The 19,612-nt window shown below is 38.9% G+C and overlaps 1 protein-coding gene across 2 annotated transcripts in view; it reads left to right on the top strand.

Annotated features, from left to right (window-relative positions):
- ZNF407 (zinc finger protein 407) overlaps nucleotides 1-19,612 on the top strand; it is a 413,038-nt gene that overhangs the window by 21,378 nt on the left and 372,048 nt on the right. For both annotated transcript variants that reach the window (XM_024754886.1, XM_024754887.1), the window contains exons 2-3: nucleotides 2,739-7,472; nucleotides 12,762-12,876. In XM_024754886.1, the coding sequence (XP_024610654.1) occupies nucleotides 2,798-7,472; nucleotides 12,762-12,876 (4,790 nt within the window). In that variant the 5' untranslated portion in view covers nucleotides 2,739-2,797. The remainder of the gene's footprint in view (nucleotides 1-2,738; nucleotides 7,473-12,761; nucleotides 12,877-19,612) is intronic.

Below are 19,612 nucleotides of genomic sequence, written 5' to 3'. Positions count from 1 at the left end.
ATCTCCTGTCCTGTGCTCCCGCCCAGCCCTAAGGAACCACTATTCTACTTTCTGTCTCTATAGATTTGCCTATTCTGGGTATTTCTTATAAAAGGAATCATATAGTATGTGGTCTTTTGCAACTGGCTTCCTTCACTTAGCGTAATGTTTCCAAAGTTCATCCATATCGTGGTTTGTATTAATACTTCATTCTTTTTGTGGCCGATTAACATTCTGTTGTACGGATGTACCTCATTTTGTTTACCCATTATTCTGTTGCTGCACATGTGGGTTCTTTCTACCTCCTGGCTATTGTGGATAATACGGCTGTAAAAATTTGTGTCCAAGTTTTTGTGTGGACGTATGTTTTTATTTCTGTTGGGCATATACCTAGGAGTGGAATTGCTGGGCCGTAAGATACACTGTGTTTAATCTTTTGAGGAGCTGCCAGACTCTTTTCCAAAGTGGCATCATCATTTTACATCTCCACTAGCATTGTATGAGTGTTCTGATTTCTCCACATCCTCACCAACACTTGTTATTACCTGACGTTTAAAAATTTTTCTTTTTAATTTATTATTCATTTTTGGCTGCGCCGGGTTTTAGTTGCGGCATGCGGACTCTTAGCTGTGGCATGCATGTGGGATCTAGTTCCCTGACCAGGGGTCGAACCTGGGCCCCCTGCACTGGGAGTGTGGAGCCTTACCCACTGGACCACCAGGGAAGTCCCTTATCTGACTTTTTGATTCTAGCCATTGTAGTGGGTGTCGCATTATAGTTTTGATTTGCATTTCTCTGATGACTACTCATGTAGAGTATGTTTTCATGTGCTTTTTGGCCATTTGCATATCTTCTTTGGGGAAATGTATATTCAACTACTTTCCTTTAAACATTTTTTTAATTAACTTTTGGCTGCGTTGGGTCTTTGTGGCTGTGTTGGGTCTTCATAGCTGCGCACGGGCTTTCTCTAGTTGCAGCGAACAGGGGCTCCTGTTCTTTGCGGTGCGTGGGCTTCTCACTGTGGTGGCTTCTCGTTGCGGAGCACAGGCTCTAGGCACGAGAGCTTCAGTAGTTGTGGCTCACGGGCTCTAGAGCGCAGGCTCAGTAGTTGTGGTGCACGGGCTTAGTTACTCTGCGGCATGTGGGATCTTCCTGGACCAGGGCTCGAACCTGTGTCGCCTGCATTGGCAGGCGGATTCTTAACCACTGCACCACCAGGGAAGCCCCTCAGCTCCTTTTAAAATTGGATTTTTAAAAAATCATTGAGTTACAAGATTCCTTTTTTATATATTCTGGATTAAGTCCTGTATCAGATATTGATTTGCAGAACATTTTTCCCATCCTGTGGCTCATCTTTTCACTTCTTTTTGGTGGTCTTTGAAGATAATGTTATTTGAAGCTTTTAATTTTTTTTTTTGTGGTACGCGGGCCTCCCACTCTGCTGTGGCCTCTCCCGCCGTGGAGCACAGGCTCCAGACGTGCAGGCTCAGCGGCCATGGCTCACGGGCCCAGCCACTCCGCGGCATGTGGGATCCTCCCGGACCGGGGCACGAACCCACGTCCCCTGCATCAGCAGGCAGACTCCCAACCACCGCGCCACCAGGGAAGCCCTGAAGCTTTTAATTTTGATAAAGACCAATTTATTAATTTTTTCTATTGTTACTCATGCTTTTGGTGTCATTATCTTATATATAATTTCTAGTCCCTACTTTTAGCAGAGTCAGAACAACAGCCTTCATTTGGTTTGTCATCGTGACAAAAAAACAAAAAAAAAATGGTTAAAATAGTTAAAGATAGTTACCATTAGCTTTGAGGCCATAATACTTGATGAGTAATACTTTAATTAACATCAAATCAAATGGCATTTGGCTGAGAATTCCATTCATGGTGTAAAGTAAATGGAAAATGATATGTTTTAATTGAATTAAATAGCATAATGAAAAATAAAATCAATGTTATTGATTTTAAAGCATTTTATTCAATAAAATTCTTCCTCCCCCCACTAAAATTTACGTTATTAATTCTACTCTATCAGTGACATTTCCCCTTAACCTGTTAACCTTCAGACAACACAAAATGACTGTTAGATGAAGACATTGGTGATTGACACCTGGAACAGGAGTGGCTGTTCATTGGCAACAGTGCTTGAACATGAACGATGATGTATGATGAGCATATGCATGTTGTTAATTAGGATATACTTAGAAGGATGATAGTCAGACTCTTTGCTCTAGGGGAGGAGGATGAAGCAGTTGTTTTAAAATTATGTTTTCTTTACACTGGGACTTGGGCTTCTGTTGGGAAGCTAAAGAGGGGGAGGGCTGGCTCCCTGACTTGTATCACAGCAGTTTTTGTATAATCTGTTCTACAGAATGGGAGTTCACGGAAATGTACTTTGAAAAGAGGGCTTCTCTGTTTTTTTTTTTTTTTTGAGTAGTAAATTGAAATGTACCAATAAAAAGAATTAAAACATGGAAGCTTTTTTGTAAGCTGGTTGAAAATTACTTTTTCTATCAAAGTAATGTAGCATTGCTTCCTGAGTCAGCAGTATGATGATGTGGTATGCCCCAAATCTGATTTCATGCATTTCATAAAGGACTTTGCACACGCGATCAAATCCATCTCAATGTAAAGGAGAACTCGAGGCTAATTTTATGATATTTTTCGTCTAGTGTGTCACTTTATGTCGACTTTTCGACTAACTTGTGTGTCTTTTCTTTATGTTCAAAGGTTTTATACCATTTTTATTTTCTTCCCAGGTTATGTGTGCCCAGTGAGCCACCCCTGACACAAGAAGCATCGTCAGCCTTTATTAGTGATGGACACTGAGAAGAAACCAGAGAATGATGAGGGTGACAGTGCAAACAAGGAAGCAAAGGACTGGAGAAATAGTTCGCCCCGTGATGTAGATTGTGGGCCTGTATCTGCGGTGATAGCAGATTCCTCTGAAAATTCCACAAGCAAAAGAGGCTTTTTAGAGTCATCAGACTTTGACAGTGCTGTCGTGGGGAATGATGGAAATGAACACGCTTCCAAGAGAATGAAATTAGCTGAGGCAGAGCCCCTCCAGTCGGGAGAGCTGGGCATCCCTGGGTCAGAGAGGCCTGAGGGCTCAGGCCCAGAAGCGGGTGTCCCGTTGGCGGGGACAGGGGTGGGGGCCCTCCTTAGTGACCCTGATGGAGGCGTGTGTCTTCCTGGTGCCTTTGCCGCCCCCTGCAACGTTAACCCCACGGACGCTGCTTCTCTGGAAACAGACGCTGAGAAGAAGCCCGCTCAGGAAATGGTTTTCCTTGATCCAGAAAGAGAGCTTCCCTTCCCCCAGAACGAGATGCCTGCGAGCAGTACCCTCGGAAGTGTGGATGCAGTTCTGCAGTGCGGCGCGTGTGGTCACTCGTTTGTTTCCTGCTCCGATTTGGAGAAGCATGCCGAGTGTCACATGCAGCAGCCTGAGGACCACGCCTGTGGCCCCTGTGGCCACAAAGCGGAGAGCAGCGCAGCCTTACATGTGCACGTCAGGCAGGCGCACAGGCCGCAGAGGGTCTTTTCTTGTGACCTCTGTGGCTTTCAGTGTGTGGAGGAGAACCTGTTGAACGCACACTATCTTGGCAAAACACATCTCCGGCGTCAGAACCTTGCTGCTCGTGGAGGGTTTGTACAGATCTTAACCAAACAGCCTTTTCCTAAGAAGCCATGTCCCATGGGAACAAAAAGTGTTCGCACAAAGCCAAGAGCGTCTAAGCCAATAGCAAAGAATGGCGGTTCAAAAGGATTACGAAACGTTGGAAGCAAATTTAAAGATTTCAGAGGAAGCATTTCTAAACAAAGTGGAAGTGGCAGTGAGTTGCTGGTTGAAATGATGCCATCCAGGAATACTTCGCCAGAAAAAGTAGAGATTGTTGAAGAAAATGTAACCTCCCTCGATATACCTCAGAATCCTGAAAACCAGAGTAAAAAGGTAGGAGACTTAGTCACCTCAGAGGGTCTCCTAGAGAAATTGGAATCTACCAGAAACACCCTCCAGGCAGCCCACGGTGTCAGTACGGCCTCAAGACCCAGACCTGAGCGGAACGTCCTCATGCTGGGCAGCAGCTTCCGACGACGCAGCGGCGCTTTCGCCCTAAGGGGCCAGGCGAAGAAAAGGTTCACTCTTTTAGGAGTTAACAAAAGAGGCGCTACTGAAACTCAGAGGCTGTGCTTGAAACACTTTAGAACACAGATGAAAGCAAGTGATGCTGAGTCAACACCTCAGCATGCAGAAACCGGTGGCAGCGTCCAGGGTCTGTGCGTCACATCCGCAGAGACCCAGGACCTGAAGCAAGACAGGAGAAGCTCCCATCTCCCATGCTCCTTTGACTCAGTGACGGTGAGGCCGCCTTCGGATGACCAGGTGTTGTGTACATGTACAGACTGTGGACACACAGCCACAAACAGGACAGAGTTGGAAATCCATGGGAAGAGGTGCCACGCAGGAGAGATGCAGTCTCACTGCCAGACATGTGGCTTTTCCAGTGCGTCCAGGAGGGACTTGGATGCACACTCGCACAATAACCAGCATCAGCAGACCGCCCCCGGCCTCAGTTGTCAGTGTTGTTCCTTTACTTCCTTGAATGAAATGTACCTGAGAGACCACATGAAGGAAAAGCACAGTAGGGGTTTCCTTTGCACGCCTTGTGATCTGTGCTTCTCGTCTGAGAAAGACATGGAGGAACACCAGACAACTGAGAAGCACATTCACTTGTTGGGTCAGCCAAAGACTTCTCAATCATTTAACAATGATTTGGTTTTACAGACTTTACCTTTAAGTACTTTAGAATCAGAAAATACAAAAGATTCTGTGAGTGAGTCAGGAAAAGCAGCTCAGGAAGAGCCAGTTCAGTCCAGGGTCAGCCATGGAAATGAAGTAAGACATGCGAATAAGCCTCAGTTTCAGTGTAAGAAGTGTTTTTATAAAACAAGATCTTCCACTGTTCTCACAAGACACATAAAACTCCGCCATGGTCAAGACTATCACTTTCTGTGTAAGGCATGTAATCTTTACTCATTGAGCAAAGAAGGAATGGAGAAACACATTAAGAGAAGCAAACATCTTGAAAATGCTAAGAAAAATAATATTGGCTTAAGCTTTGAAGAATGTATTGAAAGGGTCTGCATAGGTGCAAATGACAAAAAAGAAGAGTTTACCATTTCTGGGAATGGAAGGATAGAAGGCCATGTGGAAGGTGTGCAATTCCAGGAGCACACCTGTCTCGACAAGAGCATCCTCCTTCCCCAGGAACTGTCACAATCTGGTGTAATCACCAAAGAGGCTGAATTAACTTTGACCACTGCCCCAAAGAGAGGGAGACCTAAAGGTAACATCTCACGGACGTGTTCACATTGCGGTCTTTTGGCCTCGAGTATTACAAACTTGACCGTGCACATTAGACGAAAACACAGTCACCAGTACAGTTATTTATGCAAAGTGTGTAAGTATTATACTGTAACTAAGGGAGACATGGAACGTCATTGTGCCACCAAGAAACATAAAGGACGTGTAGAGATAGAAGCGAGTGGAAAACCAAGTTCAGATATCATTGTTGGCCCGGAAGGGGGGAACCCTGAAGCCTGTAGGAAGAACACCACTTCAGCAGTTTCGGATGTACCTGCCAACGAGTCAGCTGAAGCAGACACCTCTGTTTCGGAAAAGCCAGTACTAGAGCAAAGGAATCCAGTTGAAGTCGACGTTGAGAACGTATTTCATTCTACAGATGGGGAAACTAATGGTCACATTCTTGAGAGAAAGGAACAGACGTCTCTACAACCAGAGGACCTTATCCATCAGGGCAATGCCTGCTCCCAGGGAGATGACGCAGGTACAGGAGATAACAAATGTGCGCGCTGTGAGTTTAACGCTTACTCTTCTCCTTCTCTAGAACTGCACGTAAAACGGAAACATACAAGAGAGTTTGCGTTTTATTGCATGGCGTGTGATTACTATGCTGTGACTCGGCGGGAGATGACCAGGCACGCAGCAACAGAAAAACATAAGATGAAAAGGCAGTCTTACCTGAACTCTTCTAACGTAGAAGCCAGTTCTGCAGAAATGTCCAAAACCATCATTATTCCTGAAGGGCAGCATCAGCAAAGTTCTGAAGAATTTCAGATAATTTCAGACCAACCCTCTGAAACTCTCAGAACTAGAAATGCTGCTGATTGTTCTATTTTGGATGAGAATACTAATTTAGATATGTCCAAAGTACTCTGCGCTCCTGGCTCTGTAGAAATTGAGACTGAGGAAGAATCTAATCTCAGCGGAGATCATTCCTTTTGTGAAGCTTTCCAGCCGCCCCTTGCCAAGGATAAAGTTACAAAACCGGAGGAGATGGTGTCCCTTAATATTTCCTCTAATTATGGCTCCCCAGGCAACTTTCAGAATGAAAATTCAGGAAGCTCAGCTTTGAATTATGAGACATCAAAGAAAAACCACAGTATGTTGAATGACGCCAGTGATCCAGACACACATTGCAAGAGTGATGGCGGAAACGTAGGGGACAAGGCAGATAAAGTCCTTGGCAAACGTGTGTGCCCCGGAGCTCTAGAAGGAGAGCATTCGGCTGAGAGCACCATGCTGAGAGCAACTGGAGAAGAGCTCAACCTGGGTGGCAGTGGTCAGAACAAAGTTGGAAGTGTGCAGAGTTCAGGGGATTTGAAAGATGTGCCAGAAGATCCCGTTCTAGAGAATAAGGAGATTCTGATGAATTCCCAACATGAAAGTAAAATAATTTTGGAAGAGGATGGTCCAGCTTCTGATAGCACCGTTGAAAATACTGATGTTTATGAAACTATAATCAGTATTGATGATAAAGGACAAGCCGTGTACAGTTTTGGCCGGTTTGATTCTTCCATCATAAGGATAAAGAACCCCGAAGATGGGGACCTGTTAGACCAGTCTGAAGAGGGGCTCATAGCAGCAGGAGTGAGAATGAGTGAGTTGCCCTTAAAGGACTGTGCTCAAGGTGTGAAAAAGAAGAAATCCGACGGCAGTTCCTTTGCCGAATCCACACGAATTCGTTGTGATGACTGTGGCTTCTTAGCAGATGGTTTGAGTGGACTGAATGTTCACATAGCCATGAAGCATCCTACAAAAGAGAAACACTTCCACTGTCTGCTGTGTGGAAAGTCGTTCTACACGGAGAGCAACCTCCATCAGCATTTGGCCAGTGCTGGTCACATGAGAAATGAACAGGCCAGCGTTGAGGAGCTTCCCGAGGGAGGGGCCACCTTTAAATGTGTCAAGTGTACAGAGCCCTTTGATTCTGAACAGAATTTATTTCTGCATATTAAAGGGCAGCATGAGGAACTGCTCCGAGAGGTGAATAAGTACATAGTGGAAGACACTGAGCAAATCAACCGCGAGAGAGAGGAAAATCAGGGGAACGTTTGCAAGTATTGTGGGAAGATGTGTCGCAGTAGCAATTCGATGGCATTCCTAGCACACATTCGCACTCACACAGGTAAGTAAAGTGCAGCAAATCTCTCTTTACCCACCAGGTGCAGAGGAGTGATAGAGTTCAGACATTTGTTCCCATCCAAACGTGGAGTCCTTAACTGCATTTGCCAGTCGGCCTCCACCCAGTTCACCTCCCACTGCCCCGTGGCTCTGGACGCTGCGATAGTCTTTGTTGACACTTAACATTTCTTAAGGTAATTAATTGAGCCTTAGTGATTCCAAAGGCACGATGTTTGGCAGATCTCTTTTATCAAGAAGCCTAGTCCCTCTGATGCGTTTGTTAAATTCCTGTCTCTCACAGCTTTTCAGTTGTCTCTAAGTCCTAGTTGTTTGGTTTTCCAGGGTGTCTATTAAGTGGCACTTTGGGTTTCAGAGGACATATTAAGTGGCTTTTGAGGAGTGGAATATGAAAATTTTCTTACAGTTTTAGGGATTTAAATGTATTCATTGCCAGATAGTTTATATCCCAAAGTGTAACTCCCAGGCAACAAGATTCTGCTTTCAAGGATCAAAATTAGTGAACACTTTTCGAAGTTAATATGTCCTGGGGATTTGGTTTGCATGGAGGTAGCACTTGGTTGAATTTCTGTGCTGTCACATGTAGTGTTCCATTTTAATGTTCAATTTTAGATAGAAATTTTTTAAAAAAACTTTTTGTGGGAAATACATAAGCCACTATTCTAAATTTATGTTAAAATTCGCTGCACTGTTTCTATAAACCTGCCATACATTCTTTGTTTTAAATGGACAGCTTTTCTAAATCATTGTGCTCTGCTTAGACAAGTTCTGTCTCCATGGTTGAATTTATGAGTGGATTTGAATAATAAATTCACATTTCAATGAACATATTTTCATTAAAACTGTAAGGTTTATTTTACTGTACTTTTAAACAATGGCTTATTATTAAAGATATACTTTAAATTCATGCAGTTTTTGAAACTTAGTGCACGGTTACAAGGAGGAAGACAAAAGGGTATGAAACATTATTAATAGTTTAGGGTGATTAAAGATAGATAAAAGTTTTTCGCTGAAGAAAGTAACAGGGCAACCTGCATAAGGTTAATCTAGGTAAATATAAACATTGTACTTTTGATCCCAGCTCTTCCCATGTAGTAGAACCACCGCTGGAGAGTAAGGTCAGATACTTATTTGTTGGCCTTATTAATACCTCTGTCGGTACCGTGTTGCCGCTCACTTTCTGAAATGATATGGTTTTAGAAATCAGGCTCGTTCATGTGTGCAGAAAATAGGTTCTTTCTTAACATGCCCTCTTAAGGCAGATAAAACTGAATAAAACTAAGAGGAAGATGCTAATGGAGCTCTTTTTAGAATTCTTTATGCAACTGTCTGGTCAAGACATGTTGCTTATAATTGATGTGTCCATTACTTGAATTCTCTTGTAATTATAGTCAATAAGTCTTGTAAATGTGTTAAAGCTCACTAAAAGCATACAAATTCAAGAACAGAGTAAGGCTAATAATTTAAAATAATCAATGTAGGCATTTCAGCACTTAATTTCCCTTGTGTGTTGATAGCTGATCATTCTTAATCCATTAAGATTTATTTAGTCGTTTACAATGCAAAATAGGTTTGCACTGGTCACTTGTGCCATTTGAAAATGTCCACCAGGTTAAGTGCAGAATGTAGTCCATTAGTCTTCCTTGACTATATGTATTAATTGCATTTAAAATCAAGTTAATGTGGATGTGAAAGTGAGGTAACTATCAATGTGTGACAGAGTAACCCTACTTATATAAGTTACATCATTGATTGTAACATTTAGTAAAAGTTAGCATACTTTTTAACATCTCCTGTTGGCTTATCAGCAAGTACATTTTTATGGTGTTCTGAGGCACCGCAAAGAGCTCTCTTCCTGAGTCCCCAGTGCCAGCCGACATTTCAATTTTGCAAGTCATTTTTTGCTGGGAGGTTGCTATCCAGGTTTTAATCCAAGGCTTTTTTGCCGTCGTTGTTGTTTTCTTTTGTTTTTTATCCTGGGGGCATCTTAAAAAGAATTGCTTCTCTGATACTTTGCTTATGTCCATGAAATAGTAATTCAGGGACTGTTATTAATGGTTAACTGGAAAAGGGCTTATTCTTCCAATCCCTGTTTTCATATTTTGTGATTTACTATATGTTTTATGTAACCTTTTCTTCCCATCCTTAACACGATAAAAGCAGCACTTGAAGAAACAAATGAGTTTTGGTTATCAAGGATTGTGGGAAAAAAGCCTCCCAGAGTTTTCCTGAGTGCTCGCTGGTATGAAGCCATCCACATGACCAGAAAGTGCAGCGTCTCCTTTCCCTTTGCGTTAGTAATACAGGAAAAGCTGTTCATTTTCTCTCCGGCATTGTTCTGGTAGTTAGAGCTTTAATTTCCTATACCAGAGGTCATTAAGTCAGAAGACTCTCTGAAGCCCTTAACTTCCTGTTCAGAGCGTGCTGGTCTCTGGCGCTATTTGGAAATGTCCACACGTGGGAGAACATTAGGGCTGGTGGTGTTTGTACCTTAATAAGTGACAGTTTAGAAGCCAGAACAGCTTGGGAAGAGGCGGTTAGGGGGAGTTAGTGCGTCGAGTTTAAGCGCAGTGAGGGCAGGGCCTCTGCTTTGCTCACTGCTTCACTCCCATGTGGTGCTGGCTTTCAGTGCTGTTTGTTGAATGAAGGAGTAAATGGATGAGCAGAGGAACCAGTGAAGTGTTCAGTGTAGGGAGGATTGTGGAGTGGAGAAGCATTAATTAGATAATGGGTTGTATCCATCTTACTTGATTCTTTAAGACCTGAAGTCTCCTTATGATTTTTTAAGTGTCACGTCCATGTATGCCTAGCAGTTGGCAGTGAATGAAGTTGAGGAAGGCCAGTGCAGGTCTGAGGGGGAGGCTTTGTTTTTAAAGTCTTTGGAATTCTTTAGGTAACATTGTGAGGTGCCAGACAGCTAGAGACCCTCTTTCATTTTTCCCTTTCAGAAAACCTCACAGGCCAAACTAAAGCAAAACAAAAACTACTGAGGGTAATGCTGTCGCATGGAGTGGGACTATTTAAAATAATATTGACAGTTTATAATAATCTCAACATGCCTGAAAGACAAATTTAGAAATATATGGTCTTACAAATTTCGCCTTAAAAATACTATGCCTGGATTTATTTTGGAATGGGCCTAGCAGGCTTAAAAATGGAAGCGCTATCAGTTAGGAAAAAAATGGGACATTTCTTGTTTTCTTATACAGAAAAATGTTACCCCTAGTCCCGTAGTATTAGAATTTTTATGGCCAGGAAGGAGACGTTAACACATCTCTGCATGTAAGATACAAAAAGTAGTCAGGGCCTCCGTGATTTCTACATGGAAACAGTCAACAGGGTGACTCGTGGATGTGTTGTCAGCACACCAGCAGTGATGGCTGAAAGCCGAAGGAACTGCGGTTTCCACCAGGGAGCCACGGACAGTCCACTGAAAGCGCTGAAGGTCTGTGTCCGGCCCCCGTGGCCCGTGTGCTGCCACACAGAGGAACTCACACCCTGTAGTGCAGAGCGAGCACACAAGGGCTTGAGTCACGAGATATTTTGGATCCTTTCACCAAAATTGTAATAATACACGTGTTGAGAGAGCTTTATCTTCTTCGTTTAGAGTCCCGATGTTATTGTTGATTAATAATTTCCTAATTACCTTTAATGTAGTTTAATTTAAAGTACAGGTGAATTGGTTCTTCTCACTCTTTTCTTTTACAAGTCCCTTTATAGAATGCTGTGTCAAGATGAAATGTTTCAAAGTAGTGATAGGCTTAGTTTTATCAGAATCATTTAAATAAACTGTAGTTTCTAATGTAACTGATAGAATGTGATTGCTGTAAGCTGCAGTCTCAACCTGCTTTTGACATTTAAACATATAAAGCTGACTAGATACAACCATTCAGGTGCTAAATATATTTTACCTCTACTTCTAACAGTAGAAATGGAAGTATTAGAAGATCTGGCTTCATTGTCTTTGAACTGTGAAATATTCACCTTTGCCCGTGCTTAGTACTGTTGACTTATTTCTGTTAGAAGATTAAAATTAAATGCTTCACTTTTTTTGTCAGCTTTTGGGAATTAAATTGAAATTTAAGACTCTAAAATTTTTTACTGAGTGCTTCAATTTCAACACAGTATTCTTGGAGGATTTTTTTTCAAGGGCATTGGGCAAAGTTCCATTGATCAAAAATGATTTACTGCAACTTTTTTATTTGAGCTCTTTTTGTATATTTATTAAAGTTCACATATTTCATATTCTGTCTAACTATTAGAAGAGGTGCTTCACCAAGTAGGTACTAAACATGCTATGAAAAATTTGGAAACATTGTACCAATTTTAAACTGTGTTTTTTTAATGATTTTATTTTCTTGAGGATTTAAAGGTTAGAATTAGAAAATGGTATATATGTGTTACACTTTGAAAGAGTGTTGCTTCTTGATAATATGGGTACTGATTATCAATTAGTAACTATTTTCCAGTTAGAATCTACCTATTACTGACAGTAAGTTTGTGGACTCTTGAAATAATTTTGTCTCCTCATTTTTGAGTATAGATTAATCTTATTTCTTTATGAAATAAAAAAATTGTTGGTACTGTGCCTTTTATGTTGAAATGTTCTTGAAATCAACAATAGCCATAATGTCAGTAATTCTGATTTGCTGAATCATCACAGATTTTTGGCTCTAAAATGATCATTAAAAGCAAATAATTTATCCACTATATATTCTTATATTGTATGGTATTGAAAGAGTAATATTGTGAATAATTTGGGATAAATGTTAGAAAAAAACTGAAATATTAATGTGAAAAAATTCAAAGCTGTAGAAATATGAGGGAACGGGGATGTGGCCACTGAGAAATTTATTTGATAATAAATATATTTTTAAGAAACATCCGCTACTCTGTATGCATTTATGTTTTAAAAATGTTCCATTTAAAATGTTAAATGACTTTTAAAACTATTTTTGTGAATTGTAAGAAAAATATTTGAAATTATGTAGCTCATCTCATCTGCTTAGTACTGCTGAGGTGTATCACCTTTGACTTTAAATTTTAGAAATGTTATTGAAAGTTAGAAATACTCATTGGAACATTAAAGTCTTCTTGGTGGAATAATTGTGGAATGCGTGTCTGTTCAAGTTAGAAAGGAATGCAGGTATTCCATTTGGGGGACAGAAATTTGTAATTAGATTATAAGTATGATTTAAGATCTGGGCCTCTTTTAAAGCTTTATCAGTAATGTATTATTCAAATTCAAATCATACTTTATGTTAAATTTATTTAGGATCAAAACCATTCAAGTGCAAGATATGCCATTTTGCAACAGCTCAGCTTGGCGATGCCAGAAACCATGTCAAAAGGCACCTTGGGATGAGGGAATACAAGTGTCATGTCTGTGGGTGAGTAAATTGAAACCGTCTCTACCGTGGTGAACCAGGAAGCATGTGCAGGATATCCATTGTTTCAGAATTCAAAACTGATAGGAGTAAGAGTGGCTAAAATTATGCATGCGTATCCTTCTTTCCATTGTTATGGTAAATTCCTTAAACACAGTTATGACATTCTTCTCCCACTTCTAATCCTGTACTGAAGATGAGCAATTTTATGGGCTACAAGGTCAATTTGAACCTGTAATCTGTAAATTGACTAAATTATAGGATGTTCATTCATATTGCCAGAGAGAAGTGTAAATTCCATTTAAAGACATAAAAAAATACATACTATAGCTTCAGGATTGTATATGTATGTTTTTTTTTCTTTTGCTATACCGCTTTAATTTTAATCACATTAATGGTTCTTTGGATACATTGGACACATTCTATAAGGAAAAAAGCAGAAAAAGATTTAATTTCAGAGAACTGATTATTGCAGGGATGAAGCTTAAAAATCCAGTGTATAATGTAGGTTTTTGTGTAACGTTATTTCAAAACTTGTTTTTTTCCTGTTTTAGTTAATGGCTCTTTCCTCTAAAGAATCATTCACAATGTTTAATTGTCACTCAAATGTGTTGCATTTAATAGGAAGCAGTGAGACGCCTTAATGCAACACTAATTAATTTAGCAGAAATGTTTGAAAGGTTTTAAAATGCCATGTCATCTATGGTATATCATAGGACATTCAGAGCTGGATTTTAATACGTTACTTCTGATTAAAAGTATATTTTAATGCTGTTATGCTAGAGAAATTAACTAATAAGTGCATCGTATAAAAACACTTTATGTGAAACCTGAGGAACCTGCAGTTCTTATGGTTAATTCACAAAACACTTCGGATTCAATTAAATTATGCAATGCGTACATGTTTTATATATATATATAAAAAACTCTCCCATTGCGGGGCACAGGCTCCGGACGTGCGGGCTCAGCGGCCATGGCTCACGGGCCCAGCTGCTCCGCGACATGCAGGATCCTCCCGGACCGGGGCATGAACCTGCGTCCCCCGCACCGGCAGGCGGACTCTCAACCACTGCACGACCAGGGAAGCCGCGTACATGTTATATTAAGTTTATTTTTTCAGTGGAAGATTCTTCTGGTTAGCACTACTGTGTAAATATCTTTTAAGTCAAAAACAGTTTCTGTTTTTTAATGGACTGTACATTTCATCCCAGGATGCAGTTGCATTTTTTGACCCTTAAGATGGTTTTGCAAATAACTTTGCAAGCAGTTTTATTAACCATGGCCTGTGATTTATTCATTGGCAGAATTGATGGTTCAGTGACTTGGAGCTAAAGTAAGTGAAGATGAACCTTTGCCCTGAAGCCCCTGAACATCAGTGGGAGAATGAGTTTTGTTGCTACTGATTTTAGCTGCAAGGGTCGAGTGCCACATGGTTCATTTAATTGCTCCAGGTCTTGGAATTTTAAAAGATACCTCATTTATTGTTTTTACCATGTGAGTTATAGGATAGAGGAAGGCCCTGACTCCAATGAAAATTTGTGCTATGACAATAAGCAGTTTCTTCTTTGTGTCTGCAAAATAAGTAAATAATTTTTGCATACTGTGTTATTAGAAACCGAATTTTTATTTTTATTAGCGTTACCAAAACCTGGAAAGAGAAGAAGAAACTTTCAAAGAGCAGTTTCTGACATATGTAGCGTCAAAAACAATGTCTGATTGATTGGCTTTGGTTGCGTGATTTGAGCAGTGCGCACTTGCTTAGCTCATTGCTTAGCATGTACAACCGGCATGTTGCACTAATGGTTTATATAGTGGTTCCCAAGTAAAGAATTATAAGTACATATAGCTATGTTGAGTTTTATACGGCTGTCAGAGAGGTCTACGTGTGTGTGTGTACACATAGAAAAAGCAATCTAGATTCTCAAATTGTATCACTTAAAATTACAATAGTCGTTGAATTTTATTTGAACAAGAAATAATAGTTCTCTTAATTTTTTTATGTGAAATTTGATTTAAAAGTCACATAGCAGTTACTTGTACAGGGTAGATATTTTTACAGTGAAGCTAAAAGTTCTGAAGAATTTCAGTAAACTGCAGAATGCCTATCGACCTATGTAGTTGACACAGAACAATAATGAGTTAAATACCCTTTAATGCTAAAGAAAAAGTATCATAGGTTGTTCTGTATTCCATGTGTTTCAAAGGGATAGAGCAGAATGTAGGTTAGAAATTAAAGTAAAAAACGTTAAAAAAAAAGAGAGAATTGGCTATCAGATTAGTGGCAGTAGAGAGCACTGGTACATTAACGTCTCTGACAATGTCAATTCATTATCATTGATGGCTAAATAATCTTAGAAATGCTCAGTGGACCTATTAGTTCCTGAACATAAGCAGCTCATGCTGCATTTCTTCATTAGCTTTAATTGCTATAAATTTTACCTTTTAAAAAATCATGCTTTAAAAGGTGAAGTGATCTTTCAGGAACATTAACTCTATAATTTTGTCACAAACAGAAGGTCTTGCACTATGTTTTCTTTTCTTCAGTAGTTAGTATCTTAGTGTCTGTTTTAGAATTTTACTAATAACCCCTTCACTGTTTGAGTTGTAAGAAATAAACGGCTTTTCAAACAGTTCTGTTAGAGTAATATATGAAAACAGTGGGGCAGGCACATTTTTGAAGTGAAATTATTACTCACAGTGTTGTACTATTTTTCCTTAGTTACCTCTTGAAAAAAATCTTATATTCTATGGTGAAATTGATGAAAACAACAAACAGTACATTTTGTTGAAAAGACCTCAGTATTAATGTTTCAGTTTATTTGTAATTGTATGACTTCTTTTTCATATCTTTAAGATTTTAGACGCTCATCAAATATGTATCATATATTATTTACTAAGGCTTAATTTAAGGTTGTGCATTAGCTACTCCTTTAATAAAAACTGCCTTTTAAACTTTATTTCAGTTGTTTGAACCTACACTGATCTTCTTTGAATTTTTAAGCTCAATTTTAAGATCTCTCTGTCCCCCTCATCGGCAGATCTTAGCCACAGTATATCATGGATTTGAGTTATTTGACCAAAGAGGCTGAATGTATTGTATTCGATGTCTAATTCCTAATGCTAGCTGGGAGTCAGAATTCAAGATTTAAGTTTTGTTTACCCATGGTTTACATGCTTATGTCAGGGTATAGGTTTCAGAAATGTATTGCTCTGCACTCCCTGTTTTAAGAACATGTTATAGATAACTTCATTTAAAAGCCTTTCATTTTACTTTCACTTTTAGGAGGAGCACTTTTTGAATTACAGTATCTTAATGTTTTTCTTACTTCTGAGCATGACCTCAAGAGGAATTTTATAGAATATAGGTGAATTTATATTTAGCACTTGTTGGATAGTTAACATGAAAATGTGCTATGGGTCGGACATAGGGCTTAGTGGGGGAGAAAATAAAAAATAATAGAAAGCACCTTATGTAGAAGTTAATAATTTTGTTGGGAACATATATTTAAAAATAGGTAAACACATTTTTACTAAGTCCGTGATCTTTACCTTTGCTATTTTTCAGTAGTCAAGAACTTAAAAATCTCAATGGCTTAAGAACATCATTGTGGAAACCATGTTTTGTTAAATTCATTTACATTTATTTTAATAATCTCTTCCTCCGTGTGTGTACACACATACACACATTAGTGTATATATAATACTCTCAGTAATAAATAGTATTTAAGCAGTGCTGTGTTTTAGTGTACAGCTTAATTAGCAGTCGTTTCATTTGTTGATCTCAGTTTCATGAGATTGTTTATCTCATGTTTATTACCCCGTTGTACAGATGGTAAACCTGAGAGTAAAAGTATTTTTAGTGATGGAGTTAAATTATGGGCTAGTAATGGTAGACCACTGTCTCCTTCCTTTTAACTGTACCTTTTCTTTATTTCTCTGCTTTTGTAATATCTGTTGTTTTAGTTACTGATTTTAATTTGTACTTATTTTTTTTCTCTCTAGGTTGTTTTCTCTAGCATGTGATAGCTGTAACTTCCAGCCCCCAGCCACTTTTGTTTTCTGCTTTTGCTCAGACTTACATTATTCTAAAAAATTGCTTGCAGTGTATTTTATTTTAATATTCTGGTATTCAGTCTCTTTCTCTCTCTCTCTCTTTTTGGTCTCTCTCTGTTTCACTTTTCTCATATTAAAGTGTTGTTTTACATAATTTTATTATTTTTCCTCATTGTTCTTTATGTGTTGATAATTTATCACACTTGAGTTGTTACAGATTGAACATGTTAGTATCATAGAAATAAGTGCCTAAAAAAGTGAAGATTTTATTGTCTTTCCATTAGGGTGAGAGGGGTAAAATTGATCTTCTTGGGTTATGGTTTTTGTTTTTCATTACTAGTTGCTACAAAAAAAGACTAAGTAGAAAATTAGTAAGTAGCCTGTGATTTCAGTAAACCCGGGAAATGATACCTAACTTTTGTATGCCATTATTCACAAAAACCCCAGTATGCATGATTTAGGGGTTATATTATTTTCTGACTGCTTTCCCTGTGTCTAGTCTTGAATCTTGTATATAAACAGTTGAGTAGTACTTACCTAATCAGGAGAGAATAGGGCATTTACTAAATCTGTCACCTCTGGGTTCATGAAAAGATTCTAGACATTTTCTATTGTGTATTAATGTGCTTATGAACTGTTTATTCTTAGTTGGTTTAAGAAAACTTAAATAGAAAGTTACTAATGCAGCAAAACTCTTTTTGTATGTGTGTGTGGCATTACCTAGTTTTTGTGCATTAGAAGGGATCTCTATGTAGATGATTATAATGTCACTTTCTGACCTTTGCAGCTTGAATAATTGTAAATCATTGCTTCATAACGTGTCAGAGAATGTCTGTACTAGGCAATTAAATGGCAGAATATAATAGACCAAATTATTGCCTGTCATGTTTTCAACAACACAGTTAGTATTTGAGTTACACTTAATCATTACGTGCATTAGCAACTTCATTGGAATCCAGCTTCAGGCTGAGCATGAAATACATTACATTATTTAAACCTCTAATGGTACAAGTCATTTATTTGTGTTGAAGTGTACAACATGCAGAGTTTCATAAAGCAAGGAACACTTGAGAGCTTAATTTATCCAAATCAAAGTCTAAATGCAGATAAACACAAGTGGCAAAAATTAGTAATTTTTATAGGCTGGAAATATTTAAAAATACATGGTTGTGTGTAATTTTAGGCAGCAGGAATAAATTAAAATCACTATTTTTAGACTGCTCTGAGAATTAAAGCTGTGTATACCTAAATCATTAAGAGTACCATGGGATTGCATTTTTAGCTGAACAATTAATTACAGCCATCATATCTACAGATGTATCCAAATAAAATAAGTTTTTGGTTCGGCTGGTTGTTTTGGTTAAAGAGACATAGAAAAAAAGATATAGATAGAAAAAGTTTGTTTTATATCATGTCATAAATTATGCATGTAACAATATAAAGGGCAGCATCTCTCAATTTTATAAAAAACATCAAAACTAACATTAAAATACTCTTGTTATAAAGGATGTGTTACATATTTTATCTCTATAATATTTTAATGCTTTTTGTTTAATGGTATATTTTTGTCTTTAGTTTGAAAATTTAAAAATCCCACATAATGCTGACTGTCTCTCTTCCTGTCAGTGAGGAATACCAAATGTACATTGTTAGTTTATTCCTCTGATGTTGAAGTCCTTGAAATACCATTTAAATACTGAATGGATGTTATTTTATATTTTTTATAAACAAATCACTTTTTATTTTGAAAATCTAGGAGATATCTTGGTTATTATATTAAAATAAAATACGATTGTAGGATATTTTTTAGTGAACTGCTTTGTAAATCCAGGAGAGAGTCGGGGGTGTGGTTAGGATAACAGGGAAGAAACAGAAGAAACTGTTTTCCGCCTCTCCTCACAGGGAGAGGAGGGCATCTTCGTCACCACCATATCCTGGGCTCGTTTTTTGTGATAGTGTTTTCTTGAATTTTTGCCTTGGAAGAGTAGGGTCATAGATTTATTCCAAGGCAGTAAGTGTGATCAGCTCATAAGAAAATAGAAATAAAATACACATTGTCATTTGTTGGTGTTGTAGTTGAAAACACTGGCCTCTGTCTCTAAGGTCTTTTCCAGTGAAAAGGTCTTACCTCAGTGACTTAAGTAATTTTTGCTTTATTTTTATTTTAAAATGTTCCATGGTGACTTTAAAATGTTATTGTGGAATCACAGGATTCTTTAGCCCTCCTGATCCCAGGAGTGAAATACAGAAGGTCAGCTACTCCTCTGGTTTCCTTTGCCTGTCCTGTGATTTTTTTTTTTTTTAATTTTTATTGTTAACCTGTTTTCTCCCTCCCTCTTCCTGTTCCTGTGTTTCTGAAAGTCCTTTACTTTCTACAGGGTTTTGCTCTTTGATTTGTCTGAGACTGAATAAGAGGAGGTGTTGGAAATGTAGATACGAGGGAAGTACAACCATTGATTCAGGTATTCATTCATTTCCCATTGGGCAGATTCTTGACAGTTTCCTCTTCAAGTAGGCCCAGGTGGTGCAAGGGCCCTGCGGTCACATGCTCTAAGTAGGAGAGACAGACTCAGACTACAGGGGAAAGAGCGGGGGATGGTGGTCCACAGAGGAGGGGTGCCCAGCTCTGCTTGGGAGCATCAGGAAAGGCTTCATTCAGAGGATGGGTTTGCGTTGGTTCTCGAAG

Source organism: Neophocaena asiaeorientalis, unplaced genomic scaffold (genome assembly GCF_003031525.2).
Source record: "Neophocaena asiaeorientalis asiaeorientalis breed wild unplaced genomic scaffold, Neophocaena_asiaeorientalis_V1.1 scaffold124, whole genome shotgun sequence".
NCBI lineage: Eukaryota > Metazoa > Chordata > Mammalia > Artiodactyla > Phocoenidae > Neophocaena > Neophocaena asiaeorientalis.
This window is presented reverse-complemented; position numbering and strand designations above follow the sequence as displayed.